The sequence below is a fragment of the Podarcis erhardii genome (genome assembly GCF_964252035.2).
Source record: "Podarcis erhardii genome assembly, chromosome: 4".
Taxonomy (NCBI): domain Eukaryota; kingdom Metazoa; phylum Chordata; class Lepidosauria; order Squamata; family Lacertidae; genus Podarcis; species Podarcis erhardii.
This window is the reverse complement of record NC_138508.1, coordinates 95,552,251-95,573,466: the sequence shown is the minus strand read 5'-3', so window position 1 is coordinate 95,573,466 and position 21,216 is coordinate 95,552,251. Positions and strand designations below refer to the sequence as shown.

The following is a 21,216-nucleotide window of genomic DNA, read 5'->3' as shown; positions in this document are numbered from 1 at the left end:
ATGTTTGGCGGTCGAAACAGAAGGCTTTTTATCACAGGACAAGAAATCAGCCCTCGACAACTTAACCGGTGGAAAAATAATTTTTTGAAAAAATCCCAATGCCCGGGGTTACAATTTCAGGAAAAATCTGACTTTAGGCAATTCACTCAAAAATGGTGCCAAACGGTTGCAAATGCTCCCCTGAGATGTTTGGCGGTCGAAACAGAAGGCTTTTTATCACAGGACAAGAAATCAGCCCTAGACAACTTAACCGGCGGAAAAAGATTTTTTTGAAAAAATCCCTAAGCCCCGGGGTCACAAATTCTCGAAAAATCTGACTTTAGGCAATTCACTCAAAAATGGTGCCAAACGGTTGCAAATGCTCCCCTGAGATGTTTGGCGGTCGAAACAGAAGGCTTTTTATCACAGGACAAGAAATCAGCCCTCGACAACTTAACCGGCGGAAAAATATTTTTTTGAAAAAATCCCTCAGCCCCGGGGTCACAAATTCAGGAAAAATCTGACTTTAGGCAATTCACTCAAAAATGGTGCCAAACGGTTGCATATGCTCCCCTGAGAGGTTTGGCGGTCGAAACAGAAGGCTTTTTATCACAGGACAAGAAATCATGTCTCCACAACTTAACCGGCGGAGAAAGATTTTTTTAAAAAAATCCCTAAGCCCCGGGGTCACAAATTCATCAAAAATCTGACTTTCCACAATTCACTCAAAAATGGTGCCAAACGGTAGCAAATGCTCCCCTCAGAGGTTTGGCGGTCTAAACAGAAGGCTTTTTATCACAGGACAAGATATCAGCCCTCGACAACTTAACCGGCGGAAAAAGATTTTTTTGAAAAAATCCCTAAGCCCCGGGGTCACAAATTCAGGAAAAATTTGACTTTAGGCAATTCACTCAAAAATGGTGCCAAACGGTTGCAAATCCTCCCCTGAGATGTTTGGCCGTCGAAACAGAAGGCTTTTTATCACAGGACAAGAAATCAGCCCTCGACAACTTAACCGGCGGAAAAAGATTTTTTTGAAAAAATCCCTAAGCCCCGGGGTCACAAATTCAGGAAAAATCTGACTTTCGCCAATTCACTCAAAAATTATGCCAAATGGTTGCAAATGCTCCCCAGAGATGTTTGGCAGTCGAAACAGAAGGCTTTTTATCACAGGACAAGAAATCATGTCTCCACAACTTAACCGGCGGAAAAAGATTTTTTTGAAAAAAACCCAATACCCGGGGTCACAAATTCATCCAAAATCTGACTTTCGCCAATTCACTCAAAAATGGTGCCAAACGGTTGCAAATGCTCCCCTGAGAGGTTTGGCGGTCGAAACAGAAGGCTTTTTATCACAGGACAAGAAATCAGCCCTCGACAACTTAACCGGTGGAAAAAGATTTTTTTGAAAAAATCCCAATAGCAGGGTCACAATTTCAGGAAAAATATGACCTTAGGCAATTCACTCAAAAATGGTGCCAAACGGTTGCAAATGCTCCCCTGAGATGTTTGGCGGTCGAAACAGAAGGCCCTTTACCACATGACAAGAAATCAGCCCTCGACAACTTAATCGGCAGAAAAAGTTTTTTTTTAAAAAAATCCCAATACCCGGGGTCACAAATTCATCAAAAATCTGACTTTAGGCAATTCACTCAAAAATTATGCCAAATGGTTGCATATGCTCCCCAGAGATGTTTGGCGGTTGAAACAGAAGGCTTTTTATCACAGGACAAGAAATCAGCCCTCAACAACTTAACCGGCGGATAAAGATTTTTTTGAAAAAATCCCTATGCCCCGGGGTCACAAATTCATCCAAAATCTGACTTTCTCCAATTCACTCAAAAATGGCGCCAAACGGTTGCAAATGCTCCCCTGAGATGTTTGGCGGTCGAAACAGAAGGCCCTTTATCACATGAGAAGAAATCAGTCCTCAACAACTTAACCGGCGGAAATTTTTTTTTTTTGAAAAAATCCCAATACCCGGGGTCACAAATTCAAAAAAAATCGGAGTTTGGCAATTCACTCAAAAATGGTGCCAAACGGTTGCAAATGCTCCCCTGAGAGGTTTGGCGGTCGAAACAGAAGGCTTTTTATCACAGGACAAGAAATCAGCCCTCGACAACTTAACCGGCAGAAGAAGATTTTTTTAAAAAAATCCCAATAGCAGGGTCACAATTTCAGGAAAAATCTGTCTTTAGGCAATTCACTCAAAAATGGTGCCAAACGGTTGCATATGCTCCCCTGAGAGGTTTGGCGGTCGAAACAGAAGGCTTTTTATCACAGGACAAGAAATCAGCCCTCGACAACTTAACCGGTGGAAAAAGATTTTTTTGAAAAAATCCCAATAGCAGGGTCACAATTTCAGGAAAAATATGACCTTAGGCAATTCACTCAAAAATGGTGCTAAACGGTTGCAAATGCTCCCCTGAGATGTTTGGCGGTCGAAACAGAAGGCCCTTTACCACATGACAAGAAATCAGCCCTCGACAACTTAATCGGCAGAAAAAGTTTTTTTTAAAAAAATCCCAATACCCGGGGTCACAAATTCATCAAAAATCTGACTTTAGGCAATTCACTCAAAAATTATGCCAAATGGTTGCAAATGCTCCCCAGAGATGTTTGGCGGTTGAAACAGAAGGCTTTTTATCACAGGACAAGAAATCAGCCCTCAACAACTTAACCGGCGGATAAAGATTTTTTTGAAAAAATCCCTATGCCCCGGGGTCACAAATTCATCCAAAATCTGACTTTCTCCAATTCACTCAAAAATGGCGCCAAACGGTTGCAAATGCTCCCCTGAGATGTTTGGCGGTCGAAACAGAAGGCCCTTTATCACATGAGAAGAAATCAGTCCTCAACAACTTAACCGGCGGAAATTTTTTTTTTTGAAAAAATCCCAATTTCCGGGGTCACAAATTCAAAAAAAATCGGAGTTTGGCAATTCACTCAAAAATGGTGCCAAACGGTTGCAAATGCTCCCCTGAGAGGTTTGGCGGTCGAAACAGAAGGCTTTTTATCACAGGACAAGAAATCAGCCCTCGACAACTTAACCGGCAGAAAAAGATTTTTTTAAAAAAAATCCCAATAGCAGGGTCACAATTTCAGGAAAAATATGACCTTAGGCAATTCACTCAAAAATGGTGCCAAACGGTTGCAAATGCTCCCCTGAGATGTTTGGCGGTCGAAACAGAAGGCTTTTTATCACAGGACAAGAAATCAGCCCTCGACAACTTAACCGGCAGAAGAAGATTTTTTTAAAAAAATCCCAATAGCAGGGTCACAATTTCAGGAAAAATCTGTCTTTAGGCAATTCACTCAAAAATGGTGCCAAACGGTTGCATATGCTCCCCTGAGAGGTTTGGCGGTCGAAACAGAAGGCTTTTTATCACAGGACAAGAAATCAGCCCTCGACAACTTAACCGGTGGAAAAAGATTTTTTTGAAAAAATCCCAATAGCAGGGTCACAATTTCAGGAAAAATATGACCTTAGGCAATTCACTCAAAAATGGTGCTAAACGGTTGCAAATGCTCCCCTGAGATGTTTGGCGGTCGAAACAGAAGGCCCTTTACCACATGACAAGAAATCAGCCCTCGACAACTTAATCGGCAGAAAAAGTTTTTTTTAAAAAAATCCCAATACCCGGGGTCACAAATTCATCAAAAATCTGACTTTAGGCAATTCACTCAAAAATTATGCCAAATGGTTGCAAATGCTCCCCAGAGATGTTTGGCGGTTGAAACAGAAGGCTTTTTATCACAGGACAAGAAATCAGCCCTCAACAACTTAACCGGCGGATAAAGATTTTTTTGAAAAAATCCCTATGCCCCGGGGTCACAAATTCATCCAAAATCTGACTTTCTCCAATTCACTCAAAAATGGCGCCAAACGGTTGCAAATGCTCCCCTGAGATGTTTGGCGGTCGAAACAGAAGGCCCTTTATCACATGAGAAGAAATCAGTCCTCAACAACTTAACCGGCGGAAATTTTTTTTTTTGAAAAAATCCCAATTTCCGGGGTCACAAATTCAAAAAAAATCGGAGTTTGGCAATTCACTCAAAAATGGTGCCAAACGGTTGCAAATGCTCCCCTGAGAGGTTTGGCGGTCGAAACAGAAGGCTTTTTATCACAGGACAAGAAATCAGCCCTCGACAACTTAACCGGCAGAAAAAGATTTTTTTAAAAAAAATCCCAATAGCAGGGTCACAATTTCAGGAAAAATATGACCTTAGGCAATTCACTCAAAAATGGTGCCAAACGGTTGCAAATGCTCCCCTGAGATGTTTGGCGGTCGAAACAGAAGGCTTTTTATCACAGGACAAGAAATCAGCCCTCGACAACTTAACCGGCAGAAGAAGATTTTTTTAAAAAAATCCCAATAGCAGGGTCACAATTTCAGGAAAAATCTGTCTTTAGGCAATTCACTCAAAAATGGTGCCAAACGGTTGCATATGCTCCCCTGAGAGGTTTGACGGTCGAAACAGAAGGCTTTTTATCACAGGACAAGAAATCATGTCTCCACAACTTAACCGGCGGAGAAAGATTTTTTTTTTTAAATCCCTAAGCCCCGGGGTCACAAATTCATCAAAAATCTGACTTTCCACAATTCACTCAAAAATGGTGCCAAACGGTAGCAAATGCTCCCCTCAGAGGTTTGGCGGTCTAAACAGAAGGCTTTTTATCACAGGACAAGATATCAGCCCTCGACAACTTAACCGGCGGAAAAAGATTTTTTTGAAAAAATCCCTAAGCCCCGGGGTCACAAATTCAGGAAAAATTTGACTTTAGGCAATTCACTCAAAAATGGTGCCAAACGGTTGCAAATGCTCCCCTGAGATGTTTGGCCGTCGAAACAGAAGGCTTTTTATCACAGGACAAGAAATCAGCCCTCGACAACTTAATCGGCAGAAAAAGTTTTTTTGAAAAAAATCCCAATACCCGGGGTCACAAATTCATCAAAAATCTGACTTTAGGCAATTCACTCAAAAATTATGCCAAATGGTTGCAAATGCTCCCCAGAGATGTTTGGCGGTTGAAACAGAAGGCTTTTTATCACAGGACAAGAAATCAGCCCTCAACAACTTAACCAGCGGATAAAGTTTTTTTTCGAAAAAAATCCCAATACCCAGGGTCACAAATTCATCCAAAATCTGACTTTCTCCAATTCACTCAAAAATGGCGCCAAACGGTTGCAAATGCTCCCCTGAGATGTTTGGCGGTCGAAACAGAAGGCCCTTTATCACATGAGAAGAAATCAGTCCTCAACAACTTAACCGGCGGAAATTTTTTTTTTAAAAAAAATCCCAATACCCGGGGTCACAAATTCAAAAAAAATCGGAGTTTGGCAATTCACTCAAAAATGGTGCCAAACGGTTGCAAATGCTCCCCTGAGAGGTTTGGCGGTCGAAACAGAAGGCTTTTTATCACAGGACAAGAAATCAGCCCTCGACAACTTAACCGGCAGAAAAAGATTTTTTTAAAAAAATCCCAATAGCAGGGTCACAATTTCAGGAAAAATATGACCTTAGGCAATTCACTCAAAAATGGTGCCAAATGGTTGCAAATGCTCCCCTGAGATGTTTGGCGGTCGAAACAGAAGGCTTTTTATCACAGGACAAGAAATCAGCCCTCGACAACTTAACCGGCAGAAAAAGATTTTTTTAAAAAAATCCCAATAGCAGGGTCACAATTTCAGGAAAAATCTGTCTTTAGGCAATTCACTCAAAAATGGTGCCAAACGGTAGCATATGCTCCCCTGAGAGGTTTGGCGGTCGAAACAGAAGGCTTTTTATCACAGGACAAGAAATCATGTCTCCACAACTTAACCGGCGGAGAAAGATTTTTTTTTTTAAATCCCTAAGCCCCGGGGTCACAAATTCATCAAAAATCTGACTTTCCACAATTCACTCAAAAATGGTGCCAAACGGTAGCAAATGCTCCCCTCAGAGGTTTGGCGGTCTAAACAGAAGGCTTTTTATCACAGGACAAGATATCAGCCCTCGACAACTTAACCGGCGGAAAAAGATTTTTTGGAAAAAATCCCTAAGCCCCGGGGTCACAAATTCAGGAAAAATTTGACTTTAGGCAATTCACTCAAAAATGGTGCCAAACGGTTGCAAATGCTCCCCTGAGATGTTTGGCCGTCGAAACAGAAGGCTTTTTATCACAGGACAAGAAATCAGCCCTCGACAACTTGACCGGCAGAAAAAGATTTTTTTGAAAAAATCCCTAAGCCCCGGGGTCACAAATTCAGGAAAAATCTGACTTTAGGCAATTCACTCAAAAATCATGCCAAATGATTGCAAATTCTCCAATGAGATGTTTGGCTGTCGAAATGGAAGGCTTTTTATCACAGGACAAGAAATCAGGTCTCGACAACTTAACCGGCGGAAAAAGATTTTTTTAACAAAATCCCTAAGCCCCGGGGTCACAAATTCAGGAAAAATCTGACTTTCACCAATTCACTCAAATATATGCCAAATGGTTGCAAATGCTCCCCAGAGATGTTTGGCGGTCGAAACATAAGGCTTTTCATCACAGGACAAGAAATCAGCCCTCGACAACTTAACCGGCGGAAAAAGATTTTTTTGAAAAAATCCCAATACCCGGGGTCACAAATTCATCCAAAATCTGACTTTCGCCAATTCACTCAAAAATGGTGCCAAACGGTTGCAAATGCTCCCCTGAGAGGTTTGGCGGTCGAAACAGAAGGCTTTTTATCACAGGACAAGAAATCAGCCCTCGACAACTTAACCGGCAGAAAAAGATTTTTTTGAAAAAATCCCAATAGCAGGGTCACAATTTCAGGAAAAATATGACCTTAGGCAATTCACTCAAAAATGGTGCCAAACGGTTGCAAATGCTCCCCTGAGATGTTTGGCGGTCGAAACAGAAGGCCCTTTACCACATGACAAGAAATCAGCCCTCGACAACTTAATCGGCAGAAAAAGTTTTTTTTAAACAAATCCCAATACCCGGGGTCACAAATTCATCAAAAATCTGACTTTAGGCAATTCACTCAAAAATTATGCCAAATGGTTGCAAATGCTCCCCAGAGATGTTTGGCGGTTGAAACAGAAGGCTTTTTATCACAGGACAAGAAATCAGCCCTCAACAACTTAACCGGCGGATAAAGATTTTTTTGAAAAAAATCCCAATACCCAGGGTCACAAATTCATCCAAAATCTGACTTTCTCCAATTCACTCAAAAATGGCGCCAAACGGTTGCAAATGCTCCCCTGAGATGTTTGGCGGTCGAAACAGAAGGCCCTTTATCACATGAGAAGAAATCAGCCCTCAACAACTTAACCGGCAGAATAAGATTTTTTTGAAAAAATCCCTAAGTCCCGAGGTCACAATTTTAGGAAAAATCTGACTTTCGCCAATTCACTCAGAAATGGTGCCAAACGGTTGCAAATGCTCCCCTGAGAGGTTTGGCGGTCGAAACAGAAGGCTTTTTATCACAGGACAAGAAATCAGCCCTTGACAACTTAACCGGCAGGAAAAGATTTTTTTGAAAAAATCCCTAAGCCCCGAGGTCACAATTTCATCAAAATTCTGACTTTAGGCAATTTACTCAAAAATAGTGCCAAACGGTTGCATATGCTCCCCTGAGATGTTTGGCCGTCGAAACGGAAGGCTTTTTATCACAGGACAAGAAATCATGTCTCGACAACTTAACCGGCAGAAAAAGATTTTTTTGAAAAAATCCCAATACCCAGGGTCAAAAATTCATCAAAAATTTGACTTTCGCCAATTGACTCAAAAATGGTGCCAAACAGTTGCAAATGCTCCACTGAGATGTCTGTCGGTAGAAACAGAAGGCTTTTTATAACAGGAAAAGAAATCAGCCCTCGACAACTTAACCGGCGGAAAAAGATTTTTTTTTAAAATCCGAATACCCGGGGTCACAATTTCAGGAAAAATCTGACTTTAGGCAATTCACTCAAAAATGGTGCCAAACGGTTGCAAATGCTCCCCTGAGAGGTTTGGCGGTCGAAACAGAAGGCTTTTTATCACAGGACAAGAAATCAGCCCTTGACAACTTAACCGGCGGAAAAAGATTTTTTTTTTAAAATCCCTAAGCCCCGGGGTCACAAATTCATCAAAAATCTGACTTTCCACAATTCACTCAAAAATGGTGCCAAACGGTAGCAAATGCTCCCCTCAGAGGTTTGGCGGTCTAAACAGAAGGCTTTTTATCACAGGACAAGATATCAGCCCTCGACAACTTAACCGGCGGAAAAAGATTTTTTTGAAAAAATCCCTAAGCCCCGGGGTCACAAATTCAGGAAAAATTTGACTTTAGGCAATTCACTCAAAAATGGTGCCAAACGGTTGCAAATGCTCTCCTGAGATGTTTGGCCGTCGAAACAGAAGGGTTTTTATCACAGGACAAGAAATCAGCCCTCGACAACTTGACCGGTAGAAAAAGATTTTTTGGAAAAAATCCCTAAGCCCCGGGGTCACAAATTCAGGAAAAATCTGACTTTAGGCAATTCACTCAAAAATCATGCCAAATGATTGCAAATGCTCCCCAGAGATGTTTGGCCGTCGAAATGGAAGGCTTTTTATCACAGGACAAGAAATCAGCCCTCGACAACTTAACCGGCGGAAAAAGATTTTTTTGAAAAAATCCCAATACCCGGGGTCACAAATTCATCCAAAATCTGACTTTCGCCAATTCTCTCAAAAATGGTGCCAAACGGTTGCAAATGCTCCCCTGAGAGGTTTGGCGGTCGAAACAGAAGGCCCTTTATCACATGAGAAGAAATCAGTCCTCAACAACTTAACCGGCGGAAATTTTTTTTTTTGAAAAAATCCCAATACCCGGGGTCACAAATTCATCAAAAATCTGACTTTAGGCAATTCACTCAAAAATTATGCCAAATGGTTGCAAATGCTCCCCAGAGATGTTTGGCGGTTGAAACAGAAGGCTTTTTATCACAGGACAAGAATTCAGCCCTCGACAACTTAACCGGCAGAAAAAGATTTTTTTAAAAAAATCCCAATAGCAGGGTCACAATTTCAGGAAAAATATGACCTTAGGCAATTCACTCAAAAATGGTGCCAAACGGTTGCAAATGCTCCCCTGAGATGTTTGGCGGTCGAAACAGAAGGCCCTTTATCACATGACAAGAAATCAGCCCTCGACAACTTAATCGGCAGAAAAAGATTTTTTTAAAAAAATCCCAATACCCGGGGTCACAAATTCATCAAAAATCTGACTTTAGGCAATTCACTCAAAAATTATACCAAATGGTTGCAAATGCTCCCCAGAGATGTTTGGCGGTTGAAACAGAAGGCTTTTTATCACAGGACAAGAAATCAGCCCTCAACAACTTAACCGGCAGAATAAGATTTTTTTGAAAAAATCCCAATACCCGGGGTCACAAATTCATCCAAAATCTGACTTTCTCCAATTCACTCAAAAATGGCGCCAAACGGTTGCAAATGCTCCCCTGAGATGTTTGGCGGTCGAAACAGAAGGCCCTTTATCACAGGACAAGAAATCAGCCCTCAACAACTTAACCGGCAGAATAAGATTTTTTTGAAAAAATCCCTAAGTCCCGAGGTCACAATTTTAGGAAAAATCTGACTTTCGCCAATTCACTCAGAAATGGTGCCAAACGGTTGCAAATGCTCCCCTGAGAGGTTTGGCGGTCGAAACAGAAGGCTTTTTATCACAGGACAAGAAATCAGCCCTTGACAACTTAACCGGCAGGAAAAGATTTTTTTGAAAAAATCCCTAAGCCCCGAGGTCACAATTTCATCAAAATTCTGACTTTAGGCAATTCAGTCAAAAATGGTGCCAAACGGTTGCATATGCTCCCCTGAGATGTTTGGCCGTCGAAACGGAAGGCTTTTAATCACAGGACAAGAAATCATGTCTCGACAACTTAACCGGCAGAAAAAGATTTTTTTGAAAAAATCCCAATACCCAGGGTCAAAAATTCATCAAAAATCTGACTTTCGCCAATTGACTCAAAAATGGTGCCAGACAGTTGCAAATGCTCCACTGAGATGTCTGTCGGTCGAAACAGAAGGCTTTTTATAACAGGAAAAGAAATCAGCCCTCGACAACTTAACCGGCGGAAAAAGATTTTTTTTTAAAATCCGAATACCCGGGGTCACAATTTCAGGAAAAATCTGACTTTAGGCAATTCACTCAAAAATGGTGCCAAACGGTTGCAAATGCTCCCCTGAGAGGTTTGGCGGTCGAAACAGAAGGCTTTTTATCATAGGACAAGAAATCAGCCCTCGACAACTTAACCGGCGGAAAAAGATTTTTTTCGAAAAAATCCCTAAGCCCCGGGGTCACAATTTAAGGAAAAATCTGACTTTCGCCAATTCACTCAAAAATGGTGCCAAACGGTTGCAAATGCTCCCCTGAGAGGTTTGGCGGTCGAAACAGAAGGCTTTTTATCACAGGACAAGAAATCAGCCCTTGACAACTTAACTGGCAGGAAAAGATTTTTTTGAAAAAATCCCTAAGTCCCGAGGTCACAATTTTAGGAAAAATCTGACTTTCGCCAATTCACTCCGAAATGGTGCCAAACGGTTGCAAATGCTCCCCTGAGAGGTTTGGCGGTCGAAACAGAAGGCTTTTTATCACAGGACAAGAAATCAGCCCTTGACAACTTAACCGGCAGGAAAAGATTTTTTTGAAAAAATCCCTAAGCCCCGAGGTCACAATTTCATCAAAATTCTGACTTTAGGCAATTCACTCAAAAATGGTGCCAAACGGTTGCATATGCTCCCCTGAGATGTTTGGCCGTCGAAACGGAAGGCTTTTAATCACAGGACAAGAAATCATGTCTCGACAACTTAACCGGCAGAAAAAGATTTTTTTGAAAAAATCCCAATACCCAGGGTCAAAAATTCATCAAAAATCTGACTTTCGCCAATTGACTCAAAAATGGTGCCAAACAGTTGCAAATGCTCCACTGAGATGTCTGTCGGTCGAAACAGAAGGCTTTTTATAACAGGAAAAGAAATCAGCCCTCGACAACTTAACCGGTGGAAAAAGATTTTTTTTAAAAATCCGAATACCCGGGGTCACAATTTCAGGAAAAATCTGACTTTAGGCAATTCACTCAAAAATGGTGCCAAACGGTTGCAAATGCTCCCCTGAGAGGTTTGGCGGTCGAAACAGAAGGCTTTTTATCATAGGACAAGAAATCAGCCCTCGACAACTTAACCGGCGGAAAAAGATTTTTTTCGAAAAAATCCCTAAGCCCCGGGGTCACAATTTAAGGAAAAATCTGACTTTCGCCAATTCACTCAGAAATGGTGCCAAACGGTTGCAAATGCTCCCCTGAGAGGTTTGGCGGTCGAAACAGAAGGCTTTTTATCACAGGACAAGAAATCAGCCCTTGACAACTTAACCGGCAGGAAAAGATTTTTTTGAAAAAATCCCTAAGCCCCGAGGTCACAATTTCATCAAAATTCTGACTTTAGGCAATTCACTCAAAAATGGTGCCAAACGGTTGCATATGCTCCCCTGAGATGTTTGGCCGTCGAAACGGAAGGCTTTTTATCACAGGACAAGAAATCATGTCTCGACAACTTAACCGGCAGAAAAAGATTTTTTTGAAAAAATCCCAATACCCAGGGTCAAAAATTCATCAAAAATCTGACTTTCGCCAATTGACTCAAAAATGGTGCCAAACAGTTGCAAATGCTCCACTGAGATGTCTGTCGGTCGAAACAGAAGGCTTTTTATAACAGGAAAAGAAATCAGCCCTCGACAACTTAACCGGCGGAAAAAGATTTTTTTTTAAAATCCGAATACCCGGGGTCACAATTTCAGGAAAAATCTGACTTTAGGCAATTCACTCAAAAATGGTGCCAAACGGTTGCAAATGCTCCCCTGAGAGGTTTGGCGGTCGAAACAGAAGGCTTTTTATCACAGGACAAGAAATCAGCCCTTGACAACTTAACCGGCGGAAAAAGATTTTTTTCGAAAAAATCCCTAAGCCCCGGGGTCACAATTTAAGGAAAAATCTGACTTTCGCCAATTCACTCAAAAATGGTGCCAAACGGTTGCAAATGCTCCCCTGAGATGTTTGGCGGTCGAAACAGAAGGCTTTTTATCACAGGACAAGAAATCATGTCTCCACAACTTAACCGGCGGAGAAAGATTTTTTTTTTAAAATCCCTAAGCCCCGGGGTCACAAATTCATCAAAAATCTGACTTTCCACAATTCACTCAAAAATGGTGCCAAACGGTAGCAAATGCTCCCCTCAGAGGTTTGGCGGTCTAAACAGAAGGCTTTTTATCACAGGACAAGATATCAGCCCTCGACAACTTAACCGGCGGAAAAAGATTTTTTTGAAAAAATCCCTAAGCCCCGGGGTCACAATTTCGGGAAAAATCTGACTTTAGGCAATTCACTCAAAAATGGTGCCAAACGGTTGTAAATGCTCCCCTGAGAGGTTTGGCGGTCGAAACAGAAGGCTTTTTATCACAGGACAAGAAATCAGCCCTCGACAACTTAACCGGCAGAAAAAGATTTTTTTAAAAAATCCCAATACTCGGGGTCACAATTTCAGGAAAAATCTGACTTTAGGCAATTCACTCAAAAATGGTGCCAAACGGTTGCAAATGCTCCCCTGAGATGTTTGGCAGTCAAAACAGAAGGCTTTTTATCACAGGACAAGAAATCAGCCCTCGACAACTTAACCGGCGGAAAAATATTTTTTTGAAAAAATCCCAATACCCGGGGGTTCTTAACCTGAAGCACCACTTTAGCTAATGGGGCCTCCTGCTGCCAGTGCGCCGCCACCGGAGCACGATTTCTGTTCTCATCCTGAAGCAAAGTTCTTAGCCCGAGGTACTATTTCTGGGTTAGTGGAGTCTGTAACCTGAAGCGTATGTAACCTGAAGCATCTGTAACCCGAGGTACCACTGTACATTCAATATTTTATACACGCTCCTCCCTGTAACCATGCTGTTAGACGCGTTTGAGCTTCCCATTCCTGGTTCCTAGGAAATGGAGGTGAGCAAACTGCAGGTTCTCCATCTCTGTTCCAAAAACCCATTGTCTTCCCCCAAAATGATCCTGAGAATTGTAGTTTGTTAGGGGTTCTGGTGACTGTAGGTCTGTGAGAGGGAAGCTACAATAGTAATAGTAATTTATTATTTGTACCCCACCCACCCGGCTGGGTTTCCATCTGGCACAAATCATTTTGGGGGAAGTGATGTGCTTTAAAGGTGCATTGGATGCTCTTTAAAACATAGCATCATAGAATTGTAGAGTTGGGACCCCAAGGGTCATCTAGTCCAACCCCCTGCAATGCAGGAATCTCAACTAGATGATCCATGGCCGATGGCCATCCAGGCTCTGCTTAAAAACCTCCATGGAAGGAGAGTCTCTGCTTCAGGCTCTAATGGCCTTTGGAGCAGGAGAAAACAAGCTTGCTCCATTCTCCATGTGACAGCCCTTTAGAATTTACTTATTGAAAGGGCTGCATGGTGTGGATTTCAGATCAGTGTTACGAGAGTGTAAGCATCACATTTCTCTCTCCCCTTTCTCCACACCATGCAGAATTGCAGTGGTAACCAGAAGGCTGGAGTTTGGAGCCCAGCCAGGTCTGGCTGTGGGCAGGATCCTTGCATTGCCAGGGGTTGGGCTAGATGCCCTTGGGATCCCTTCCAATTCTGCCATGCTACGATTATATCAAGCAGCTAAAGGAACGAAAAGATGCTTCTGAAACATTTGGGAATCACAGGAATGCTGTCCCCAGCAGTGACTTCCATCAGCAAGAGCTTACATCTTCTTTAGGAGAGAGGCAGACCAGAACAAGGGGGGAAAGGCTCAGAGTTCAGGTAGGTGGAAATGCCAAGTGAGCGCACTATACTATCGGAATGCTTACTTCCTGTGTCCCCCATCGTCATGCGCCAGACTGGTACTAACATGGCTGGGAGCCAGGCGCCTGCTGATTGCTCCGTTTTCTTTTCAGGGAGTGAGCTTTTCCCCAACATAAACTCGTTTATCCAGCCCACGGCGACCCCTGCCGCCCGCTCTTAGCGGCGCTGTGTGGCTGCCCACTTCTGGGTCAGAGGAGCACTGGAAATAGCTTGTGTGCATGTGTTACTTGCACATGCACAAGCGTTATTTCCGGTGCACAGCTGAGTCGGAGGAGGCTCATGCACATAAGTTATTTCCAGTGCTCCTCCGACCCGGAAGTGCGCCGGAAATAGCGTGCGCACACATATGGGCATGTGCTCCCCCGCCCTCTGGTCTGCCGTGCGATCAGTGCTGGAGACACTGGGTGACCCCTGATATACAGTCGTACCTCAAGTTGCATTTGCTACATGTTGCGTTTTTTTCAGGTTATGAACATGACAAACCTAGAAGTGTTTACTTCCGGGTTCACCGCTTCGCACATGCACATGCGCTTCGCACTCTATCATGTCACATGCACGTGGAGAAGCGGCACTCTACTTACAGACATTTTGGGGTGCGAGTGGCACCCTGGAACAGATCATGTCCGTAAGTAGAGGTACCACTGTACTGTTCTTAACCTGAAACTGTTCTTAACCTGAAGCACCACTTTAGCTAATGGGGCCTCCCGCTGCTGCCGCGCCACCGGAGCACAATTTCTGTTCTCATCCTGGAGAACTGGATGGCCAAATCCCTGGAGAGCCATGACGACCCTCAGGTACTGGGTCAGATGGAAGGAAGGGGTCCTTGTGAAACACGTTGTGGGAGTCTGTGGCTTCCAGCAAACGCTTTTGAGCATAGCCATCACGGCTAGTTGCCTTTGGTAGGCCTCTCCTCCATGCAATTGTCTAGCCCTCGTTGAAAGCCATCCCATCCAAGATGCTCTTGTGGTTCATCCGATTCTCCTGTGCTTCTTTGCTCCTGCAAAGAGATGACTATGGTGAGATCCTTTGGTTAACATCTATCTGGGCTGGAAAATATTAGAGAATCAGAGGACTGGTGAGCTTCCCTTGAAGCACAACTGATCAAAGGCAGGCAGATCTGTTAGCATCTTGATAAAGATGCTCAAACGACAAAGGGTGCTATCATACCCCGCAAGCGTCCCAGAAAAAGCTCCCGAGCAGATGGAGAAGAGAGCAGGAAAGTGGTCCGTGGGGTATTGTCTAGAGTTTTTATCTCTATCTTAAATATATATTAAATCTATTATTTGATTATTGATATAAACCCCCAAAGGTATTGTCTGTAGCTGAGTTTTTACTCCTATCTTCCGTACATTTCATTTCATTTCATTGCTACGGCTAGTGGCTGGTGGAAAGGAAGACTCTTCTGATTCTGATCCCAGGAGCGGGATTCCCTGCGAGCGATGAGCGGACCGGAAAGGAGACCGATTAGATCTTGGAGCGCGCGCCTGCCTGTCTCCTCCCTTCCCCCTCCTTTCGGATGGCTGCGCGGCTGCAGCTCCCTCTAGGGCCCTCCGGGCGGCTTGCAGGTCGAGGGTGTCGGGTTTCCCGGAAGCGGCGGCGGCTGTCCTGCCCTGCCCCGCCGGGGGAGGCTCTTTCCCGGCAAAGCAGCGGCTGCCGGGCCACTGGGCTGCCGGGTCCCGGCCGATCGGCGTCGCCTGCGGCTGCTGCGGCGCTTTGCGCTCCTTCCCCGGCGCGCGATGGAGGCGCTGCCTTCCCGGGACGAGAAGCGCAACCCTTTGCGCGGTGCCAACTTCTGCTCGCGGCTTTTCTTCTGGTAGGTCGGCGGCGGGATCCCTTTCGTGTTGTGTTTTCTTATTTTTTTTACCCCCTTTCCCCTTCTCATTCCAGCAAATTAATTGGTGGTGGGGGTTTTTTTGCATCCTCCCCCGCTTCAGTTGCGGAAGATGAGAACCAACGCCAATGGTACTCCTGGACACGTGCAGAGTGCCGAAATGAAAACCCATGCGTTGTTAAGATGCGGGGTGTTTAGAGCGCCATTCTGCCTGCATGCCGCCCTGGGATCTTCGGGCGGAGGGCGGAATATAAGTTAGATAAATAGACAAATGAATCTGCCATCGGGCCGCAAATCTTGGGAAAGATTTTTCTTTTTTCTTTCTTGCTTCCCCTTCTCATTCCAGCAAATGATCGAGTTGCTCCTCTGCCTTAATTAATTGTTGATTTGTTTTTATTTTTGCATCCTCCCGCCCCCCCCGCTTCAGTTGCGGAAGATGAGAACCAGCGCCAATGGTACCCCTGGGCATGTGCAGAGTGCCGTAATAAAAACCCACGCGCTGTTAAGATGTGGGGTGTTTAGAACGCCGTTCCGCCTGTATACCGTCCCGGGGTCCTCTGGATTAGATAAATATTAGAGAATTAGAGAATTAGATAAATAGACAAATGGATCTGCCATGAGGCCGCAAATCTTGGGAAGGATTTGCTTTCTAGAGTCTCTCCTCATCGACATGAAGCAGTGCTTGGGGACACGAGGTGACCAGGGGATTGTGTTCTCCCCATTGACTTAATCTCCCCTCCCTCCCCTCCCAATCTGTGTTTATTCTAGAGCAGCTTGCATTTCAGTATCATTATTCTGGAGCAAAAGGTATTGTGTGTTCAGTAGTAGTATTTGTTTTTCTACAGTGTTTGAAAACCAGTAAGTAGATTGTAGGATTTGTCAAGCTTCTTGAACACTGAAAAATGATGCGGGCATTAGAATTGTTCTCTAAATTAAGGCTGAATTCTTAACACCAACTAACTGGAAGTAAACCCCACTGGCTTAAATTGGACTTACTTCTGAGTAGACATGGTTAGGATTGTGCAGTCATTTATTTGTCGAAGTGAACTAGGGTGCTTAAATAGTGCTTAAATAGTGCTTAAATGGAAGAGCTCTCTCTCTGTGTAGAAGTTTGTGATAATTCAGCCGGTGAAAGAAAATATAAAAGATACGAAAATGAAATAAATCAAATCTAACTGAAAATAATATCCCACAATCTTGGCATACAGCTTATTCTTATACATGCCTACTCAGAAAGCAAGTTCCATTTATCTAGAAGCAAACTTTACTGAACTCAACAGGGCTTAGTTCTGGGGAGACCTGATTAGGATTGAGCTAGAAGTTTAACTTTCTGTCTAAAAGAAAAGGGCTAGGTTTATATTGTTGTACCGCAGCACCAGAGTGGATTTATTTAGAATAAGGATGATTTAGGCAAGAATATCACTTTACATGAAGAAAAAGGGCCACAATCCTGCTTGAAGTTAGGTGTGCTGGAATGTGGGCTAAGTGCCCAGAAATTTCCATAAACAGAGCTGGTAATTACTGGGCAACAGCAGATCTTTTGTGAGATGGAAAGTAAACCTTTCTGATGTTTGGTTGCTGGAGTCACAAATATCCATCACTTGCATTAATTTCTGTAACGTGACATGTCATGTTAAAGTTATCGTCCTTGTTAAATTTTATCATCCTTGACTTTAGGTCACATATTTTTTTCCTCGCTGTTCCTTACCCTTTTATAATATAAAATGAATTCATGCATTTCTTTTAAGCACCCGGGTTAAAGTAAAAGCAGGCTTTAATCAGAGTGCTTAAAAGAGGTGAGAAGTATTGATTTTAAACATCTCAGGTAACCTTTCATCCCTTATCCTAGAATAAAAAGGTAAAGGGACCCCTGATCAGTAGGTCCAGTCACGGATGACTCTGGGGTTGTGGCACTCATCTCGCTCTATAGGCCGAGGGAGCCGGCGTTTGTTAGCAGACAGCTTCCAGGTCATGTGGCCAGCATGACTAAGCTGCTTCTGGCGAACCAGAGCAGCACACGGAAACGCTGTTTACCTTCCCGCTGGAGTGGTACCTATTTATCTACTTGCACTTTGATGTGCTTTCAAACTGCTAGGTTGGCAGGAGCTGGGACCGAACAATGGGAGCTCACCCCGTCGCGGGGATTCAAACCTGCAACCTTCCGATCGGCAAGTCCTAGGCTCTGTGGTTCAACCCTCTTGTCACTTTTACAAAAATTCCAGCTGCTGTTCGCTCAATTTCTGCCAGGGTTAGCTGACTTTTGAGACACGCACAGCGGAGGAACAATAACTTATATTTTCCCGTAACTATGCAGTGCTCTCTTCTTCTGGATCCTGTTTTTGTTGCTAGGCTCCACTCCATCCTTGTAGAGGCAAAGAGAATTGGGGTCCTTGGTAGAAATGTTGCCCCTGCCAACAACTCACTAGGTGGCTTCAGACAAGCTGCCTTTTCTTTCTCAGCTTCAGTCCACTCCCCAACCCACCCCACTCCTCTGCAGTATCCTGGGGACAATAACCCTGACCTACCTTAAGGAGCAAGATTTCAGCCAGGCCAGACTGAATGTGATTAGGATCCCCCACAGCTAAGTTTCATCTGGCCAGCCACAGTGAGAAGAAGGTTGCAGGGCTACATGGGCCTATGGGGTGGTTTGAATGGAAGATTTGGGAAGTGGTGCTTTGGGTGAGGGTGTTTAACTGAGGCAAATCATTTCCACCCCCCCAAAACCCACGCTATATTCTGCAGGGTGGAAAGGCAGGTACAGTCATGCCTCGGGTTACAGATGAGCCGAAACCCGGAAGTACCGGAACAGGTTACTTCTGGGTTTCTGCACATGCGCAGAAGCACTAAATCATGCTTTGCGCATGCGCAGAAGGGCTGAATCGCAACCCGTGTGTGCGCAGACACGGCGCTGTTGGTTGTGGACACTGTGGGTTGCGAACGTGCCTCCTGCACGGATCACGTTCGCAACCCGAGCAACCACTGTACATTTATTGTTCCTGTCTTCCTCTCTGCCCAGCAGATAGTAATTAGTTGTGCGTGTGTGTGTGTGTGTGAGAGAGAGAGATACGGTGTTAGAAACTTGGAGAAGCTAGGTGCCAAATGACTCCTTAAACCAGGGTTACTGTCACCAAAACAGAATGCCTAGTTGCCATTTTGGGGCCTGATGGCTCAAAAGTCATATTTTTCAAGACGACTTTTGGGTTCCTGAGATCTGTTCTGATCGTGCAGATAAAATATCACAGGCAGAATTCTATAGGATGTGTTGTTGGTGTGTGAAAACAGTCAAGATCCAAGGCCCCCAGTCATCATCTCCAGATGGTGGAGATGTCAGCACCAACCATCCTGGCACCGAGGCATCATCAGTTGGTCGCAAGTGGCCGATAGCCAGTTGCAAAATGAGCCTGGTGCCTGGCAAATTTTGAATGCTTGGGGGGGAGGCGCTGTTAGAGAAAGCATCCTTCTGGGGCTGCTAATAACCATTGCAGATCTCCCACCTTGGCACTCAAACCTATACACGATGGGTATTGCTGTACAGTGGTACCTTGGGTTACATACACTTCAGGTTACATACGCTTCAGGTTACAGACTCCGCTAAGCCAGAAATAGTGCTTCAGGTTAAGAACTTTGCTTCAGGATGAGAACAGAAAGTGTGCTCCGGTGGCGGAGCAGCAGCAGGAAGCCCCATTAGCTAAAGCGGTGCTTCAGGTTAAGAACAGTTTCAGGTTAAGAACGGACCTCCAGAACGAATTAAGTACTTAACCTGAGGTACCACTGTACTGCCGTATGAGAGTCACCCAGTCGCTGGCCAGAGATGTTTTGTGGTCTTTAGGTTCAGAATATGAAGACTTCAATCGTTTTGACTAAGAATGGAAACATTTACTGCTTCCCGTAAGCTAAGGAGAAGTGTGATTGTTGCTCACTCTGAACCATCCTCGTCCATGTAAATATGCAGATACTATTTCTCTAAATGCTTGCTGATGTCTGTTCTGGCAGGCATGTTATCTGGGGAAAGATTATGCAGGAATAGTTTTTTCACAAGGTACCTTTGATGTATTAACAGCTAGGGGAAGGTCACAAGGTGGTTTAGGTTCAGACACGGCAGGTCTCCATAGAGTTAACAGCTGAAAGCTGAAACAAATTGTTCCTGTAAATGCATTCATCTGAATTTCTCTCTTCCATGCCTCTTGCCTTTTTGTATGTACCTTATTTATCCAATCTTGTGTCTGGGTATCTTCTACAAATGTGGTTGTACTGATGTCTTAGAATAATAGAATTGTATAGTTAGCAGGGACCACACGGGTCATTTAGTTCAATCCCCTGTATTGTAGGAATCTTTTGCCCAATGTGGGATTCAAACCCATGATTTTGAGATTAAGAGTCTCATGCTCTACCAACTGAGCTTTCCCATTGTCCTCCTTTTTCAGTTTATTGCACAGTTTGGGACGTTGTCACAGGGATCAGCTTCCGGAAATGTGCACAGTCTTATGTCTGTTTGCATGTATGAGTGATGGGACACCACCTGTCTGCAGCGAAATTGGTCTGGAAAGTAACCAACACAATGTGATGGTCTGGGCTAGTGGTACCTAAACTTTTTTGCCATGGACGACTTGGAAATTGCTGATGATATTGGTGGACCTCCTTATGATTTGTCTGCCTGATGTAACAATTGTAATGTGTGGTATTAGGTGCTGTATAGTTTTTAACGGTATTTCTAATGCTTCTTTTATTTCTTATATTGTATTTTATACCATTAGAATTTGCATTCCATAGAATTATTAGAATATTTGATCCACAAACAAGCCATAAGGAATTGATATGGAATTTAAGAGTAGCTGCTTGCATGTTGGTTGCAGAAAAACAGAAATAAATAAATAACATAACATAAATGTAGATGAATAGAATGATTTTTCTATGTGGTAAAATATTAATACAGTAAGCCCACAACTTACATACTCGGCAAAAAATTTAAAACGGAAAGTAGCGGGTGTCTGGGGGAAAAAGACTTTGGCAATCCCACCCGCCGTTGAACCTAATATGTTTTGACTATACGTAATTTTGGCTTATGTACTATTACTAATGGGACATGGGTGGCGCTGTGGGTTAAACCACAGAGCCTAGGTCTTGCCGATGAGAAGGTTGGTGGTTTGAATCCCCACGACGGGGTGAGCTCCCGTTGCTTGGTCCCTGCTCCTGCCAACCTAGCAGTTTGAAAGCACGTCAAAATGCAAGTAGATAAATAGGTACCGCTCTGGCGGGAAGGTAAACGGCGTTTCCGTGCGCTGCTCTGGTTCACCAGAAGTGGCTTAGTCATACTGGCCACATGTACGCCGGCTCTCTCGCCCAATAAAGAGAGATGAGCGCCGCAACCCCAGAGTCTGCCACAACTGCACCTAATGGTCAGGGGTCCCTTTACCTTTTACTATTACTAATAATACAGTTTAAAATTGGTATGAATATTGAATGCAGACATGCCACGAACCACCTGAATGATTCTTGTGGACTGCTGGTCGTCCATGGACCACAGTTTCGGACTCC

The 21,216-nt window shown here is 43.8% G+C and overlaps 2 protein-coding genes and 1 long non-coding RNA gene across 3 annotated transcripts in view; 1 reads left to right on the top strand and 2 right to left on the bottom strand.

Annotated features, from left to right (window-relative positions):
• CLDN10 (claudin 10) overlaps nt 1-15,221 on the bottom strand; it is a 540,011-nt gene extending 524,790 nt beyond the window's left edge. Inside the window, exon 1 of the mRNA XM_081858352.1 lies at nt 15,185-15,221. Within this exon, the coding sequence (XP_081714478.1) occupies nt 15,185-15,206 (22 nt within the window). The 5' untranslated portion in view covers nt 15,207-15,221. The remainder of the gene's footprint in view (nt 1-15,184) is intronic.
• Nucleotides 1-21,216, bottom strand: part of LOC309339976 — a 637,095-nt gene that overhangs the window by 548,563 nt on the left and 67,316 nt on the right. The window lies entirely within an intron of this gene.
• The window catches only part of ABCC4 (ATP binding cassette subfamily C member 4 (PEL blood group)), a 158,576-nt gene continuing 152,854 nt past the window's right edge, over nt 15,495-21,216 (top strand). Inside the window, exon 1 of the mRNA XM_081857981.1 lies at nt 15,495-15,663. Within this exon, the coding sequence (XP_081714107.1) occupies nt 15,587-15,663 (77 nt within the window). The 5' untranslated portion in view covers nt 15,495-15,586. The remainder of the gene's footprint in view (nt 15,664-21,216) is intronic.